The sequence below is a fragment of the Haliotis rubra genome, unplaced genomic scaffold (assembly GCF_003918875.1).
Source record: "Haliotis rubra isolate DU_JTF1 unplaced genomic scaffold, ASM391887v1 Scf1651, whole genome shotgun sequence".
NCBI lineage: Eukaryota > Metazoa > Mollusca > Gastropoda > Lepetellida > Haliotidae > Haliotis > Haliotis rubra.
The window spans coordinates 1-19,675 of record NW_025765616.1 but is presented as its reverse complement, the minus strand read 5'-3'; the positions used below and the strand labels follow the sequence as shown (position 1 = coordinate 19,675).

The following is a 19,675-nucleotide window of genomic DNA, read 5'->3' as shown; positions in this document are numbered from 1 at the left end:
GGCAACCAATTGACGTTATTAGAGCCCATCGCCTTGGGCGTAAGCGTGCCGATTCAACTAAGCCACGCCCGATAATTGTCAAGGTACAAATGTCAGATGACAAAGTTAGAGCACTGAAAGCAAGGTCAGTGCTGAAGGAAAATGGATACGGTATCTCCAGTGATCTGACTACACGCCAACGTAAACAACTTCATGATCTGAAAGAAACTGGCCAGTTTGGTTACTTCAAGAACGGTGAACTTGTAGTGGACGTGCGCACACTCAGTCTCGCCCCCATATGAGGATTACACAAAGTAGACGTCAGCCACGTACTGATCGTGATGACCGTCAACCACTTGCAAGTACTGTATCTGAATAGGACGGCGGCCAAGGCCCGGACTTTATATCACAGGGTCCTCTTAGCACTGACACCGGTGATAATCGTCTTTCGCCTACTCGGATTGAAACTGACAGTGAGAAAACAGACTTTTTGTGCTGGAACATAAATGGGTTGACTGAAAAGATTGATGATATCAGTTTTATCGATTATCTTCGTAAATTTCACGTCATATGTTTGATTGAGACTTTTTGTAACCGATATCTCTTACAGTTGGTTGGATGGCTATGACATGTTTTATAGCCCTGCTATCAAATTGTCAGATCACGGTAGACTCTCAGGAGGTGTTTGCGTTTGCATCCACCATTCGCTTAGGAATAATTATAGACAATTAACATCTGATATTGATAATTTCATTTGTATGAAATTCTCAAAGGAATTGTTTTCACTTGACAAAGATATGAATTTGATGTGCACTTATATTCCTCCTATTGGTTCAGCGTACTATAAGTATATGAATCACAAATGTAATATTGAACAACTGGAGCAATATCTGCTAGCGAATCTCCATGACTTTGCTGAATGTCACACTGTTATCTGTGGTGATCTGAATGCCCGTACAGGTAAACAGAACAATGTGTCTCCTAGTCTTGATGATGATAATAGGAATCATATATTCCAAGCGAGCGCTGATGATGACCACTATCCTATTGATGATCGTAATTCTCACGACACTGTTGTTAATAATTTTGGTAATCTGTTATTAGATTTATGCTATACCTTCAACCTGTTCATAGCGAACGGTAGAGTGTATGGAGACTCAAAAGGGGAATATACGTTTCATGGGCAACAGGGATCAAGTGTCAATGACTATTTTATTGGTTCACCAGACTTTTCCAATTTATTAACTTGTTGAATATTGGAGACAGAGTAGACTCTGATCATTTACCATTAGAACTGACATGTCAATTTCCAAATATGAAAAACTCAAGTGATACAAACCATATTGATGATTATAAAGAAAAGATTGTTTGGAACGACGCCTGTTGCGAAATATTTTTAGATAACTTGAAAAGTAAGACTTCATTTTATAACGACCGTCTCTTATCGAAACTTGAGTTCGATCTAAACGGAGCTTTAGATGAATTTGTCCATGTCATATTAAATTCAGCAGATTGTATGAAGAAAAAAGACTAAGCCGTTTAAGCAAAACTATAAAACACCCTTAAGTGACGAGGTAAATCTGCGCGACGAGACGCGCGCAAAGCACTTAGAAGTTTTCGGTGTAGACGCTCAGAGAGAAACAGAAATTATTTTTGTAAAATGAGAAACAAATACAAAGCTTCATGTAGAAAATTCAAATCTAACCTCCGTAATCAAAGATTGAACAGATTGAATGATTCTATTCACAATCCTGCTATGTTCTGGAAACAAATTCGTTCATTTAGAAAGAGAACAAATCCTAAAAGTAATATTTCAAAATGTGAATGGATGACACATTTCAAGACAGTTTTTCTAATGATGCTGTTTTTCAAGCGATGGTTATTCCTTCGACGATGATATTATCTCTTCGAATGACTATGACACTGTTGATCAAATGATTTTGGAAACACAAATTTCAGTAGATGAGATAAAGAATGCTATAAATAACTTAGAGAGCGGAAAAGCAGCTGGTCCCGACAATATTATAATCGAAATGATTAAATGTTCTCAAATCGAGTTAATGCCCTTCCTCCATAAGTGTTTTAATACTGTATTTGAAAGTGGTTCGTTTCCAGAAAGCTGGTCTCGTTCAATTATCGTCCCTATACATAAAAAGGGCTCAAGAAAATCCAGATAATTACAGAGGCATATCTTTAATGAGTGTTATTGGGAAAATATTTACAACTGTTTTAAACAACAGAATCTCAAACTGGTCAAATCTAAGAAACTTAATTCCTGAATGTCAGGCAGCTTTTAGAAAAGATTATTCAACTACTGACCATATCTTTACACTATATGCAATAATACAAAAGTGTCTATCACGTAATAAACACAAACTTTATGTAGCATTTGTTGACTTTAAGAAAGCTTTTGACTCTGTGGATCGTTGTAAATTATGGCACTGCTTACGGAAGTCTGGTTTACAAGGGAAAATGTATTCTATTTTAAAATCTATGTACTTGAATATTAAATCATGTGTTCGTTGTGGTGATGATCTCACTGATTTTTCGACTGTCCCATGGGAGTTCGGCAAGGGTGTATTTTAAGCCCTGTATTGTTTTCATTCTTTATAAGCGAACTGTATTATGATATTTCTAATGCAGGTAAACATGGTGTGCAAATGTTTCCAGATATGATTGAAATTTTTATCCTCCTTTTGCCGATGATGTAATTTTAGTGTCAGATACTATCGTCGGTCTACACGAAACCAACTGAATATTTTGGAACGTTATACAAATGAATGGAAATTATTTGTTAATTTTGAAAAAACAAACATAGTTATCTTTAGAAGAGGTGGGCCTGTCGCCTCTAAAGAAAAATGGTTCTTGAGTGGCAAAAATGTATCTATTGTTAATCAGTATACCTACCTCGGGCTATTGTTTTCCCATACCATGAACTTTAAAAAGAGTGTTATAGACCTGACATCACGTGCTAAGAAGGCTCTCATTAACGTTATGTCCGTTTCCCAGAATTTTGGAATTTTAACCCCGAAAATATATTTTAAATTGTTTGATGCACAAATCCAACCGATTATGCTTTATGGGTCTGAAATTTGGGGATATCAACGTCATGAATGTCTAGAGAAACTACACCTTTTAGCATGTAAAAGGTTTTTAAATGTAGCGCAAGCAGCACCAACTTGTATGGTTTATGGAGAATGTGGTAGATATCCGATATATATAAATTCACAAATCAGATGTTTAAAATATTGATTAAAGATCCTTGGAATGCACGAACAAAGAATCCCCAAACTAGCTTATAACATGCCTGTACATTTAGATGATAGGGGTAAGACAACATGGGCGTCTCATATTAGAACTCTTTTATTTTCACATGGCTTTGGATTTGTGTGGCTAAATCAAACAGTTGGTAATATCAATCTATTTCTTAAGCAATTTCGAGAACAATCTGTTAACATGTATTATCAAGAATGGCATTCCTGTCTAGACAATAGTTCAAGATACCAGTTGTACAGATCACATAAGAGCTTAATTCAACCAGAACTATATCTATCTGTATTGACATCTAGAAATATCAGACGCACACTTGTCAATTTTCGATTGGGCTTGTTAGACTTATCAGTAAATAAGGGCAGACGATTTTCAATAGAGAGACGTTTAAGGATATGTCCATTATGTAACTCGGCTATAGAAGATGAAATTCACTTCGCTTTTGTATGCCCACATTATGCTGATTTAAAGAAAGAAATATATCCCAAATAATTACCTGTTAAAATATCCTAAATCTGCTTTTGCTTCCATTCTATCTTCCAAAATGAAAATGTAATACGTAATCTTGCGCTTTATGTAAAACATGCTGTTTTCCTTAGAAGCAATATCTTATCTGAACTGTAATTTCTTCGTAAAATGTATGTAACATGTGCTGTATATGTACTTGTATTACTTGTATATGGGCCGGAGGCCTAAATTTACAATAAATATCTTTGACTTGACTTTGACTACTTATATTATGTTGCTAGTGCGTATATGTACATTCTGGTCAAAGATGCATTCATGGATAATGGTACTGGTTACATCCGAGTAAGTGAATCTACGTTTGCTGAAGTTATTAAGAGTCAATGAAAAACACGAACAACATCTGACATAAATGGAATCATGAAAAGTGACAAGCTCTGCCATGACGAAGACAGTGGTAGGTCAAGGTCGTGTGATCGTCTAGCACATATGCTTTTACAAAACACTGCTATAATCTCAACAAGAATCTTCCAAATGCATTATTTAGTCTGTATCAGGTGACGACATCATCACCTGATAGAAGTTCTCCTGGAATATTGACCTGTCACATGATGAGTAATGACTCACTGTTGGAGTGAATGAGTGGGTTTTACGCCGCACTCAGCAATATTCCAGCTATATGGCGGCGGTCTGTAAATAATCGAGTCTGGACCAAACAATCCAGCGATCAACAGCACGAGCATCGATCTGCGCAAATGGGAACCGATGACATGTGTCAACCAAGTCACCGAGCCTGAACACCTGATCCCGGTAGTCGCCTCTTACGACAAGCATAGTCGCCTTTGTGGCAAGCATGGGTTGCTGAAGACCTATACTACCCCAGATCTTCACGGGTCACTCACGGTTGGAACATACGATGTCGTCAGGCATTAATGAGTTAGTGAGTTAGTATGCATTTAGCAATATTCCAGCACTATCTCAACTGGGAACACCAGAAATTTGCAGTATGGGAATCGAACCCAGGTCTTCGACATGACGAGGACACACCTCAACCACTAGGTTACCCACCGTCACTGGTCAGATACTAACATGTCGTGGTTATCACCTTTGCAATGAATCAAACGATGGCTGAATATTTGAAAGATTTTCATAAACTTGAGTGTATTTGGATTTATTTGCCGCTTTTAGCAACATTCCAGCAATATTCCGACAGGGGACACCAGAAATAGGCTTCACACGAATGGTTTAGCAACCAGTTACCCTAACGCCCCATAAACGTGGGCGTGAATTTCGGTATTAGAAAACGAATGATTACTGGGCCTTTAAAGGGCATTTAGAAGTGATATGCATACGAATGAGGATTTTACTGATGTGAACTTCTTTATTATGGACCCGTGAAGAAGATGATCTTCAGTAACCCGTGCTTGTCGTAAAATGCGACTTACGGGATGGAGTGGTCAGGCTCGCTGACTTGGTTGACACATATCATTGCATCCCAATTGCGTAGATCGATGCTCGTGCTGTTGATCACTGGATTGTCTGGTCCAGACTCGATTATTTACAGACAGGAACTTCTTTTTTATGGGGAACGAAATATACCTACTCCTTCATGAAGAAGAAAAGAAGAAGAAGGAGAAGAAGCTGACACAAATAAAATTGTAATTCGCTTGAAGGAGTAAGTGTATACTACTAAACGGTTTTCCTCATTATAAAGAAGTTAACATCCATAAAATTCTCTTCCCGAATGGACTAGAAAAACAAACTCGGTCCAAGAGGTTGTCAGGACGGACCAAGGCCACCTGGTCTGGTCAGATCACCCAAGGGGTTGGACCATCGGATCCTTGTTTTCGCATGTTGACCTCACCAAGAGTTTTGATTATTCCTATGCCCAGAGTAATCAAACGAAAGTTTTAAGCATTAAAGAAGTGAATATTTTATGCATCTTTTAGCAATATTCCAGCAATATGGACACACATTGTGTTTCACACATTGTATCTATGTGGCGAATCGAACGTGTTGAATCAACGCTTTTACCACTAGGGTACCCCACCGCATTTAATTATTGAAGAAAGAATTGAGAAAATTGCCAAGATCTTCACAGAAGAGAAGTGAAGATGAAGATTGCAATGTGAGCTTGGACCCCGAGTGTAGTCACAGTGAAACCTAAGCAGTAGGTAGTACAAGACATGATATACTGCAGAACCTGTCCAAGTATATTTAGTATGTAGTGTTACGCAGACAAAAGCCATTCCACTTTAGTAATGCATAACTGTTAAACTGTTAGTGTACTGCAGGCTGTGGCCTCTTCAGTAGTGACATAAATGTTCAGATCTTTCCAATAGTTGGGGTTCGAGTATTTACAGTGTAAACTGATATCGTCAATTACGAACTTTGGATAAAAGCCAAAATAATCACATGTACAAATTGCCTTGCTGGTGATTCATTGTTTTGACGAAAAAGTGATGGACGAAAGTTTGATGAGTCGACTTTGTTGGATTAGGCTTTGCAATCTCTGGAAAATTGGGTCATAGCTGTACGATCCTCTACTATTCTGTAGCGAGATGCGTCAACAGTCAGGAGTGTTTGGTTGGTGAGGTCACATCTCCCGTCATCGGCTTGCCTATCAGCTGTCCGGCAGACAAAGGTGGTTTGAGCGGTGCAGTGGTTCATGCACTGTTGTTCAGTCACCCCGTTGTAGGTAGCCATGTTGTTTGCCTCTATAAAGTAGCCACGTATTATAGTGTAATGAGCCCCGTAGTCCGTACAAGCTGCAAACAAATCAGATCGTTACTATATATTTTTAGCATGGCACAGATGTGGAATGGAAGGCAAGTTCTTTTGGCATCTATTACATTGCAAACAAGAACGGCGTTGGCAAGAGTGAGTGTTGTTTTACGGCCGCTTTGTGTAAAATTCCAGCAATATCACGACCGGGGACACCAGCAATGTTCAATTAGCAAAGAACAGTCCTTTAAGACACTGAACAGGCAATTGTAAGTGTTTTCGATTTTACTAACTTGAACTTCAGTTTACGGGTTGGTTGTTAAGTACGTTGGTTATTATCACAAAGCCACAGAACCCAAATACAACACTGACCCCATATACGTCCATACGGATTTAAGGTAGCCATGAAGATTAATCTTTGGAAAAAGAAAGTAGGTTCTGATATAACGTGACCGCCTCCGTGGTGTAGTGGCTAGAGAGTCCGCCCAGAGACCGGAAGGTCGCGGGTTCGATCCCTGACCACGTCATACCAAAAGACGTTTAAATATTGTACTTGTTGGTCCCTGCGTGGCGCTCGGCATTAATGGGTACAACAAGGACTGGTCGGCTCGGAGTCAGTATCATGTGTCTGAGAGGGGTATTCATGCTTCACTGCAGCATGGTCTCACAGTGGGCTAGCACTATAAAACCAGCTTAAGTCTGGGCTAGTACAATCAGCCGCACATACACATACACACGCATGCACGTCGTCATATGAGCGAAATATTCTCAAGAAAGACGTTAAACCCAATTTCACCTCACCTCACTTCTGATATAACGTAATATTTTAGATAGATGGGGCCTACACGGTTATTAAAAGCACATTTGTTCCTGTCATTCCTGGGTCAAAAAGCATTTAAACTGCGTTGTTCAAGTCATTATACTGAAAGTAGATTTGGGCTGAACATGTGAAAAAGCTTCATGGCAGTCCAACGTAATCCCACTTGGACATTTGGTCGTTCGAAACTTAAGTTCATAGATGAATAACGGTATTTAATTAAGAAAAAAACTCCAAAAGGCATCCCCTTTTAAATACATGTAAGTTCACTTGGACTTTTGGTCGTTAACACACACAATTGCAGAAAATTCGTCCATTTTCAATGGCGCGTCTCACAAATTAAAAAATATTTTATCTCATGCATACTTGAAACACAAGCCTTTTGTTGAGGTGAGAATGCCAGTCCAGGGTCACACATGCACTCGGAGTTGACACAGACGGAGCTTGCCACGTAACAGTCTGCGTTGTTCAGACACGAAGATCCGATAAAGCCGCGAGCTGAAAACAGCCCGAAAAATAGCATTAAAAGTGAGATTGCCTTTGAATCAATATCTTTTTCAGTGCAGAGGGCATAAACGATATAATCATTATTTCATAAAGCGTCTGAAGGCTTGAGATAACGAAGTCTGAATCGACAGCTAACAAACAATATTATTTACAATACTGCAGGTTACCTAGTAAGACATAAGTACAAGTTATTCGTGAATCTAATCTAACGGGAACTACGTGTAGGATTACAAATATTCATTAAGCACACGATGTTTAACACAAATACAGGCTTCATTGGCACACAGGTATCATTAAACGAGGTGGGTTTAATATAACACTTTCACTGAAAGCAAAAACGTTAGAAGATGGAACACCTATGTTGACTGTTCATTGCCATAGTGTGTGTGCGTGCGTGCGTGCGTGCGTTCGTGTGTGTGTCCGTATTTTCCAAATGTACATTTGTTGGTTCTAGATAATCTGTAGATTCCTGATAATTAATCAGAATCTGGAAGTCATATGAGTTTCACATAGGAACGAGTACCATGACCAATTCTGAATCTTTTAATCAATTAACGGCGGAATTATACTCGACAAAAATAGTTAGGGATATATGTGATTTTTGAAATTATGAATAATGATCTATTTATTCATTGACACTCTGATAAAATATCAGTCATAAAAATACCAACTTTCCTAACTTATTTTGTCCAGTATATATCTGTTCACTGAATGTCGCTTTACATCCTTTGATATCAAGTGTTACAATTACTTGGCGGCCTGTAAATAGTCTGTACCAGCCAATTCAGATGATACGATTGCATGCATCGACCAAGTCAGAGACAACCCTTAGTCGCCTCAAGTGCAGAGATGCCACCTCCAAATTGGTGTAATTATATTTTCTTGGTTTGGGCCATACTCTACAAAGGAAATAGGACTTATGACACCTAACAATTGTCTAAATTAAATTCAACAAAGATAACTTAAAGAAAAATATCGGGTGAAAAGCATGTGTGTTAGCTCAGTTCTGCTTGTCTCACACTGACCGTGCACAAGAATGTTGCACAATGTGGAACATTTATGACCACTGTAGTCTCATTTGTATCACATAGCATCTAAGGATAGACGTGGCAAAACATATATTCGCTTATATGTATCATATATAACTTGGTTTCACAATTACACATTAAAAAAAATGCGTGTCCCGTATGTTTCACTCAACGCCGTTACATAAGAAGCTACTAGAGCCTTCTCAAGTCAAGAAGCACAAGGCAAACAGGAAATGATGTCACAGAACTTTTTGGTGGCGGGAGAGACACCTTGCATCTTTTAATGAGAATTTTGAAGTTGTACAATGTCAGAGGTAGGTACAGTATGTTATTCACACTCAACTCCGTTCAGAATTCATTTCTGCTCACTCTCATTATTTACTTGATAAAAGGTCATGTAATGTAGAATCACTATCAAGCTGAAACAGACACTGAACATTTGTTTTACCAGAGTGATCTCCCATTTTATCCTAGTGTCCTCAACTCCGTTACTCAACTCCATTACGTTGTGACGGAGTTGAGTTACTTTGAAAATATGACCACCCAGATTGAAATTTGTTTCGGTGTTATACATATTTCATACTAGATATTGTTTAATCATTTCTTTTGATTGCAGCATTCAGAGGGTGACATTGAAAACATTTCTTGGACGTGTTACGAGTGTCAAAAGTCAGCAATAAACAGCGATCTGTTAGAGGAGCAGCTTATATGTACAGACAAAACAGTTCTTACTGACAGTGATGGTTCCTTATGGCTTTTTTGTTGGGCTTGCAGACAACAATATCATCTGGAATGTGCAGACAATATTTATGGGGAAAATATTGATGTGAACGATTTAGAGTTTGACCGATATTTGTGTGGCATTTGTGGATGGACCATTTGCTTCTGAGACATGGCACTAACAGCAAAGGAGAGAATGGGGAGATGTGGACAGAACCTGAGGGAAAATCCTGAGACATTTGTCCAGTATAAAGAAAAAGAAAGGAAACGATGTCATGAACTGAAAGAAGTAAAGAAAGTAAAGATGATAGATGAAATGACAAGCTATGAAAAGAAGAATCAGAGAAAAAAATGGAGAAAGGCCTATCATCGTCATCAAGCGAGAAAATATCATCAGAAGGCAATGGACCAATTTCTTTCAATGAATTCACCACTAGCATCCCCAGCCTGCAATGAAAGTGACTCAGGAGCAGATGGAAGACGAACAGTTGGCCGGAAAAGGATACGGAGATACAGAGCAAAGGCATACAGAGAGCTGTCAAAAAGTAAAATTTCAGTTCCAAAACCTAAAGAAACTGACAGAAAGCGTCTACAAAGAATTTTGAATAAAGGGCAGCTCAGAGCAAATGAAATGAATGGTACAGATGTCAGCCCAAGGAAGACAGTACAGTGTCTTGTAGGAAAATCAAAGTTTTCTGATAAAGTGAAGAAAAATGTAATTTAGCTTTATGGAATTGTAGCATAACTAAACAAGAAACTTGAGAAATGCAACAAAAGAGAAAAAGGGGTTCTAGGCAAAATTGTATCAGGTGGTATTTTAAAGAAATACCGCTTTGTCGGGCAGCAGCAAACGAACTTTCTTTCAGTGAAAAACAGCTTCAATGACTCAAAACTCGCCAGAACTGGCTTGAAAGAAAATACATGAAGCGAAAGAGACTTCAGGATTTTCTCATGGAGAAAGTCCACTGCTTCTACAAAAGACATGACAATAGTATAATGACGTCAGGGAAAAAAAGAAACAATCACGGTACAGAAGATAAAGAAACAGAAGAAGTTTCTCCTTGACAGTGTAAAGAAACTATACACAAAATTCAGATCTGTGATCCCTTCTGACAGAATTTCACTATCAACTTTCAGGAAACTGAAACCTTTCTGGATTGTTGCTCCTACTGCCAAGGATAGAGATATGTGTTTATGCAGAATCCATGAGAATCTGAAATTGCTTGTCCAAGGCTTAGTATTGATGAATGTTATGGATGAGCCACTGCAAGATACATATCATCTGTGTCAGTCTGTCACGTGTGATTATAAGGACAAGGCCTGCATTACTGCCCATTGTGAAAGACACGATCCTTGCAAATACCAGACAACATTTCTCCAGTGGAAACAATGGTTTGGTTTCAATGGAAAACTGAGAAGGCTCACTACACTGACCGTGAAGGGAAGGAGAAAAAGGTTCAAAAGACCACAAAAGTAAATATTGAAGGGACTATAAATGAAGCTATGGATGCCCTAAATCTCCAGCTTGGCAGATTCTGCAGACATATCTTCAATATAAGACATCAGTACAGTGCATGTTAGGGTTTCAAGGACAATGGATTTTGCTGAGAATTTTATGTGCAAGTACGCAACTGAGGTTCAGTCAGCTCATTTTGGAGGTTCCCACCAGCAGGTTACCCTGCACACATGTGTCTTGTATACACATGACACATTCCTCCCAATTCTGCACGGTATCAGACTCACTCCGCCATGATCCAGTTGCTGTTTGGAGGTACCTAGATCCTGCTTTAAGATACCTAAAAATGCACCATGAAGAGGTAGCCACATTCACTTCCAGAGTGATGACCCAACTACACAATATAGGAACAGAACAAACTTTTTCTTGATTCTACAGTACCGTTTGACATGGGATTTCATGATGTGACGTGGAACATTTGGGAAACAGTGCATGGAAAAGTCCCAGATGGGGTTGGCGCAATCCTCAAGAGAACCTCTGATGCACTGATTAATCGAGGTCATAATATATCTGGTCCAGAATCTATGTTTCATTCTCTGGAAGCTGAAAGCTTTGCAGTAACACTTTTCTATGTAGGAGAATCTGAACTGAAATTGACAGCAGAAGTTGTTCCAGAGATTAAATCTGTGCCAAATACAATGAAGATCCATCAAGCATTTACCGATGTAAAGGGATGCATAAAAACAAGACAGCTGTCCTGCTTCTGCAGTCATCAGTGTGCTTGCTTTGATCCCCAAACAACAGTGTTCTGCACATACTCCGGACATCAGAACCAGGCACCATCTCAGATGTACTTGACGAAGTTGATCCCAATCTTCATCCTTCTGAACTAGTTGCAAAAATGTGCGTGGTATCATATGAAGGTAGAGCCTACCCAGGCCATGTTCAGCAAAGTGATGTGGTTGGCGTTGAAGTGTCCACCATGCAGAGAATTGCTGGCAAGATGAACTTATTTTCATCTGCTCCAAGCTTGTCGAACATGCTCCAAGCTTGCACAACACACCCTTTACAGCTCTATAATATCCAACCTAGACTTTTATGATATGTTATTTGATACAGCATGGAGTCGCCGCTGTTGTGAAACCCAGTTGCTCTGTTCGTTCAGAGCGTAGACCAAAGGAAGCAGTTGGATATGGTACTGCTTGACTTCTCAAAAGCCTTTGATAAAGTTCTGCATCAACACCTACTTCTTAACAGAATACGTGGCAACATACTGCCATGGATCGAAGACACAAAATGTGTTGACCAGGATTCGTGAAAAACAAAGAAATTCAAAGTTTACATGCAAACGTCATCTTATCATTATTCCATCGTATACGTTCATTCAACAAGTATTGAGCACACAATATCAACAAACTTAAGGATGGATGGATTGTTTTAATATTGATTTAAACAGGAACCAATTTACAGGAACCAATGCTTAATCAGTACATATGTCATGTACAATATAGTCATATTATGGGATCGTTAATTCGTACCGACAATCTTGGAAGCATGATACTGACAGATGGGTTAATGTTATGAATTTTTTCATATCTAATTCAATGTCCCACGTTTTCATAAGATCTTTTCAGAATCACTGATTGGGTTTAGAAGTGGTGCTCTTGCTTCAACAACAGACTTTAAGTAGCCAACACTTCAGTCATTACGAAAAGAAATACATTTTACCTGAGATGATCCCATACATCTTAATCACAAGCTAACGTATATCATAGTGATAGGCGGACACGGGGTATATATTCGATAACATAAATTACCTTTGTCCGTTTCATACAACATATATCCCGAGGCTGATTCACTTGCGGAGTTCCCGTTAAAGGCGACGGCGTAGCCTCTACAGACTGGTCCTTCTGCCTTCATTTGAAAGGTAACGCAGGTTTTCTCTTGGAGACAGAAGGTGGCACATTCATTTCTGTTCACTGATGATTTTGTCCACAACAACCATCTTGAAAACAGCCGATTGTCAAACGTCATAACACGAGTGATTTTGACACTCTCGCACTCTTGCATGGCTTGAATTCTATCTTTCGAAACACGCAGCAATAGAACCAGGATGAAAACGCCAGTTTTCGCCATGATTTGTACATCAAGTTTAGTGGCATAAATCTGAAGTGTGTTCCCACGGTCTACAAATGGAACAGTGATCCGTTGTTATGACCAACTACCCGTCAGTCTACAGACTCAAGGAACCATGCAGTGTTGTCAGAATTGATTCTACATATACATATGCAATTATATTTTTTCTGTTGGCAGAATTTGCTTTGCTTTGTTGGTTTGTATTCATTAATTTATTGCTGCAGTCAACAGTGAAATAAATATCAATACATATTATGCTTAAGCAAAAATATATCTCTACATAATATGGAAAGGAATAATGGCGTTATCTAATTGGAAACAAATCGACACTGAATTCTGTATTTGTATTATGAAAACTCAGGACCAAGGCAGTATGATATTTAAGTTTTAGGTTTGTTTGTCCTTTAACGCCGCACTCCGGAATGTTCCAGCTATAGGGCAGTCTGAAAGATTAAGTCTTGAACAGACAATCCAATGATTGACATTACTGCTGTATCAATGGATCACAGCATGTAAAATATCCTAGAGTTCTCGAAGGATATAAAACTCAATGCTGTACAAGAGTGAATGTCACAAGAAGCCAGGATTCAAAACAATAATAGGTGGTAACGAAACCCTAAGCTGGTTCAGTATCAAACAAGTCACTAATTGGCAAATCATTACGTGTGCCCACCAGCGCAAAGCGTATCAGGTAGATCAATACCCCATGTCTTACCCTGTGGAAGGTATATCAATAGCCCATATGTCTTACCTTATGGAAGTTCGATATACAGTCCAACAATAGAGGCATTCTAATTTGTCTGCCGTAAAACTAATACGTGTATGGTTGAGCCATGCTCAACAACTCCAGAAATATAATTAGTCATCTTCAGGAAGCTGTGGTGACCTTCTCCGTTCTAGTTAGTTAATTACCTAATACCAATTGTGTTTGTCATTTCCAGGATCATCAGGCTGGCCAAGTAAAATAACCGGGGCATTTGCTTCGCCTTCAATATCATATGCTTGCTTGTTTACCACTGATCCTGTTTTGGGGAACATAAATTATTTTTCATTTTCAAATTTGTTTGCGAACATTTTAACATTTCATAATCTGCTTACAACAATTCTGTATTAGACGAAAATGTTAAAATATAGACATTTAAAGAGAACAAAGGATCCACCTCTATTATTAAGGCAAAGGTGGTGTAATGTATTTACATAGAAAGTATTGACTGTGTGGGGACAATAACAGAACTTTATATATACACTGTATGCCAGGGGAATTAGGAACATAGTTGTGTCAGAACCAGAACCATGCTATATCCAAAGCGCATCCCCTGGCCTCTGAATGAGAAAAAATATTTGAGGGGACTCTAGTGGAAGAAACATCTATTCTAATTTTGTTGGGATTGGTTACATATCCATCCTGTTTTGTTTATGGTAACTATTATTGCTAATACAGCGAAGAAAGTTACAGACAACAGTTCCTGATATGAATGGAAATTTAGTCATAGAGAAACATTATGCTCAATATAAATGTTCATAATAAAAATACATTTGGTTTGAATGCAAGTGAACAACCGAAAAAGTACTTATGACCGCTATAAACTTGAGAGCACATAGAAGTGTTGGTCTGTCATTCAATGAAAGTGTTTTCTTATTAGTAACACTTCGCACAAACATAGACCTGAGTAATCGTGCAGCATACAAAATTAGCGAGGACCATTACTTAGGTAAATGTATTCATAAGACAATGCCAACCAGCATCAGATGGGAGCTAATATACATTGAAGATACAATTCAAGAGCAAATAGACAAGTTATTACATAGCGTAAATGGACACGTTGATAGTACAAAAAAGTATAATTTCTAATTCAAGTATATATCCACTGAACAATACTGGGATAAGTGTATTCAGCAAAAGTGGCACCGCATAATGACAAAGTGAATAAAATTTTGTGCATCAAACCTCAGTGTAATAAGGCAGTATAACTCTTTAGCATAAACTTGGAAACTATTAAAGTAATGCCTATATAATGAAACTATATAACTAGTAGGCACAGGACAAAAAGATGAATTTATGAATATTGATTCTGGTAACATCAGAAGAAGTGAATCTACATTTGCTGAACTATTAAAACTAACTGAAAAACAGAAACAAAGTCCGACATAAAGAGATTTATACAAAGTCATAAGACATAAATTGATGGTAATCCACAAGTGAAAGCTGCATCAGCAACTTCTACTCGCAAAGGCAAAACCAGTACTAATGACGGCTCTGAGCATTAGGTCAAGGTCGTGTGGTCGTCCGAAGGAATGTTCAACAAAACGTTGGTATATCTCAAACAATCATCCTCTAATTTCACAGGCTAATCCAGCAATCCATTTAAACCCCACATTTGCATGAGCTCACTGTCTTTGAATATTGTTACTCTCTGTTGACCTGTCAGGTGATGAGTATTGACTTGTTGCAGAAACGTCGTGCCCTAACGCTTTACAGTTCCATGTTACTGGGTGAAAGTCCACATAAACTTGAAATGAATTTCGGTATAACAAAACGTCTGATCATGAGTAGTGATGGTTATTTCAATCTTTTTACAAAATACCTCGAGACACGGACGTAAGCCGCCTGTGTGGTCTGGTCTTGTCAGATCAGATCACGTCAGGATTGGGACTGCGGGTCATTGTTTCTTCATGTTGACCTATCACGAGTAATGACTTGTATAGTATTGCGATGTTTGCTTGGAGTGAGTGGTCAGTTTGGTTTTACGTCGCTTTTAGCAATATTCGACCATTTTCGCGGCGTGGGACACCAGAAATGGGCTTCACACATTGTACCCATGTGGAAATTGAACCCGGGTCTTCGGCGTGACGAGCTAGACGCTTTGACCACTAGTGTACCCACTGCCCTTGCTTGTTTTGAACTTGAGGGTATTTTGAGAGTATTTTGTATCGTCAGCTACAAAGTGTTGACTATTGCTCCTGATTAATGGTTTAATTAAACAATCACAGAGGGAACTGAGAGTAGTTTTACATTGTCGAATCACGGCTTTGCAGTCTCTGGAAAAGTGGGCAATAATTGTACGATCTATTCTGTAGTCTGATGCGGCAACAGTCAGGAGAGTTTGGGTGGTGAGGTCACATCTCCCCGTCAGGAGGCACGCCTATCCAGCTGACACGCAGACAAAGGCGACGTGATTGGTGCAGTGGTCCCATGCATTGTTGTTCAGTCACCCCGATGTAGATAGCCATGTTGTTTCCGCCGATATAGTAGCCACGTATTGTAGTGTAATGAGGACCGTACTCTGTACAACCTGCAAAACAAATTAGTTATGTTGTATATTTCTGGCGACATGATGCACAAGATGGGGGATTAGGGTACTTAAAATGAAAGTCAGATGAATGTCAGTTAAAGACTGGTTGAAAATTGATGATGAAGGAATAGTTTTCTACATTGAAAAGTAGCCCGCCAATTTTCAACTTTTGTCCACCCATCAAGGATAATCGTAATAAACAAATACACAGAAAAAGCATATTTTCAGAAGACGACACAAGCTGCTCGCTCTATTTTAATTTCGTTGTAATTTTGAATGCAAATAATCACACCGAAACAACCTCACAAGACTCCTTTCGTCTCCTTAATAAAATAAAATCGACCCTCCAGTGTCACTGCCCATGCATGTCGACACCACCTGTTGTGCAGTTTACCACCTGTTGTGGGACTAACTCTCATGAATTAGCTCATTCTGCAAACATAATGGTGACTGTTTGGACTATATCTTTCACTTCTGTTGGATTTGATTATACACTCATCAAAAAGAAAAGAAAAAGAAACAAAAAACAAAAACGCATAACTTCCTTTAAATTGGCATTTAGAAGCTGGTATGATGAAGTGGAGACACTTTTCATTGATAGACAACTTCTTTGTTGCAGTAGTAGTGACGTTCTGGTTGGATTTGGTTTGTGGCATCATTTACCATCATTGGAAACAAAGAGACCGTTTTCAATTACATCATTTGCTACCGAATATGCACCAGAAAAGATATTATCTCATGCATGCTCGAACCTCGTGTTGAGGTGAGAACCCCAGTCCGGGGTCACACATGCACTCGGAGTTGACACAGACTGGAGCTTGCCACGTAACAGTCTGCTCTGACACGAAGATCCAATAAAATAGCCTTGAGCTGAAAAACAACAACGAAAAATACAATTAAAATGAGATTATCACTGAATGTATTTACAAATATGAACCAATATCCGTTGCAACACCACCGACGATAAAGGTTGAAAGAGAGTAACCTCATAGGAGTCAAGATTACTGAACATACTGAGACAACGGAAACTACAAGAATACATAAGTCTGATTACACGCAAAAAGCTTCATTAGAAGAATATATAGCTTTATAGGGCACACCAGTCTAAGAAAGCAAGGTGGGTTTGACATTTTGTTCAACACTTCACTAGAAAAATTATTGATTAGCAGGGACGTAAACTGTATATATAGTTTTCTTTTTCACAAAGCTAACACAATAAGACCTGCACACATCAAAATTAAGGTACCTAACACAAGAGTCATATCCCCTTAGCCCCAATCAATTTGCATGTGGACCTTGGCTACTTAGACTACAAAATTGTTACTTGCCACTGGATATCTGCAGACTTTGTAAAGACCACCTTCATGAACACATAAAAGTCCCAAATCATTTAATCAGCACTTCTTCCCATTTGGCTGACGTGTTTACACATTTTACGAGGACATATTCAACAGCTTTTGGAGTTCAGCTATGGAAAAAGGAAACGGACGGCAGATAAACGGAGGCGTACCACAGACTGATGAGCATACCACCGTTTTTCAGTCTGCACTTTTCTTGCTGAGGTAACCAAACATCTATCAGAGAATGTTTCTTTTTGAAAATGTATCCTGAAATGAAGGTTCCACCTTCCTGAGATTCATAGGCAGTCTACTCGAGAAGAAAGGATAGTTAGTTTTAGGGGTGAAAAGAAGGGGCATATACTAAGGCAGAGAGACATCACGATTCCCAATAGTCCTTTGGCATAGTATATTATTGTTATTGCTATGTTATGCCTGATCTGATCTATTAATAATGAATTAAATCTGCCATCGCTTTTAATTATTGGAGTGTTCCATTGCTTCCCACAGACCCTGCTTATATACACAAAAGAGTTTAGTTATTAATAAGCACCGCCTGACATATCTCACGACTGAATGAGCCCCGATGTTAACCCTTTGGTGCCATGAGAGGCATGATCTTGCAGATTAGGCTGCAGGAAAATTTGGCTCCTTATCTTCACTTTAAATTTACGATAGAATGAATTAATAACACTTATTTTGTTATAGGCAATACCTTCAAAGGGGTCATGGTAACGTAAAATGACTATTGTTACCCTGAGGAGGGCATGTAAAGTCAAATTTCATTCAGAGATTTTTCATACTACGTTTGTTAATCGTGGAATATAAGGTTCCTTTAATGTTTACCTTAATCTGGGAATGCAATCGCCACCGACTAAAGGGATGGTGTGGGGATTTGGAGTAAAAAGCGCTGTAATGGTATTCCCCATGGTCGCTAATTATGGTGATCTACGTTCTTTTTGTTCTTTACGATCTGTGGCAGCCTGTTTTATATTGTATTATTGTATTAATAGTAGAATTACCTTTTAGATTTACAAAACTAGTTTCAGACATCTAAACCTTTGACCTTCTAGTACTTTTACTGTCATGTTGACAATTTTTCAAATTCAGTTCTATATCTATCGTAGCATTTATAACTTTTCTTACTCACCCCGTGAAGATATCACTGTTTAGTAATTTTACAATGTCAAGTGTTTTACAGTTATGACGTCCACCAATACTAATACCTCTATCACAACAGTATTAGACCTACCACCTTGACTCATTAGAGAGAAGCAGGAGTCCAATCACACTCGTTGAATTCTTAGGAAAGAAGTACTTTGCTCGATAGTATTTGGCGTTGAGCAATACAAACAATGCCAACGATGTCACATTAAACCATATCTATGATACTCGTGAATGGTATTAATATCTAACTCCGATTTCTGCTCGTTAGATTACCAAACCATTGCACTCGTTTCATAAATATGGTATTACACGGACATCGTTTAATGTCCTCTATATATCAGAGATGGTACTGCTAAGATATTGGAGAGTGAGTTATAATATTAACACACTCAGTCCACACTCACTTATACACTTCACTTGCATCAACACAAGAGGTATTTTCAGGCCCAGTGCACAAACCCAAATGGGTTAACTAACACCACACTGTGCATCAATCCAGCTACATTAAGACGATCTTATGTACGGGATATGAAGGATATAAAATTAGAAATGGTAGAAAGGTTACAATATTGAATAAAAGTGTTATCTTGGTAAAAGCATCCGTTTGTTAGTGCCCATTGTAATGACTTTCTACCAGGGGATGTGGAGCGCTATCCGTTTGTTACTTAGTTTTGGTGAAATGCATAAAATACTGGCTAAAACTACTTCATATGGCATCTAATAGACTTTCCACGAGATACCCATAACCTGGATTCATTTTGGTAAAATAGCATGCA

General features: G+C 38.6%; 1 protein-coding gene across 1 annotated transcript; it reads right to left on the bottom strand.

Moving 5' to 3' along the window:
- Positions 1–6,210: 6,210 nt before the first annotated feature.
- LOC124272002 lies at positions 6,211–13,136 on the bottom strand. The gene is made up of 3 exons (XM_046707173.1): positions 12,784–13,136; positions 7,622–7,753; positions 6,211–6,482 (listed from the first exon to the last, which is right to left on the bottom strand). Exons 1-3 carry the CDS (start codon positions 13,100–13,102, stop codon positions 6,211–6,213), a joined length of 723 nt encoding a protein of 240 aa, XP_046563129.1. The 5' UTR covers positions 13,103–13,136.
- Positions 13,137–19,675: the final 6,539 nt, after the last annotated feature.

Coding starts and splice junctions, on each gene's coding strand:
- LOC124272002 (XM_046707173.1), bottom strand. CDS start 13,102: ATGGCGAAAACTGGCGTTTTCATCCTGGTTCTATTGCTGCGTGTTTCG. Junction 7,754..12,783: donor GTTGTATGAAACGGACAAAG/GTAATTTATGTT, acceptor GGCTGTTTTCAG/CTCGCGGCTTTATCGGATCT. Junction 6,483..7,621: donor ACAAAAGGCTTGTGTTTCAA/GTATGCATGAGA, acceptor ATTTGTTTGCAG/CTTGTACGGACTACGGGGCT.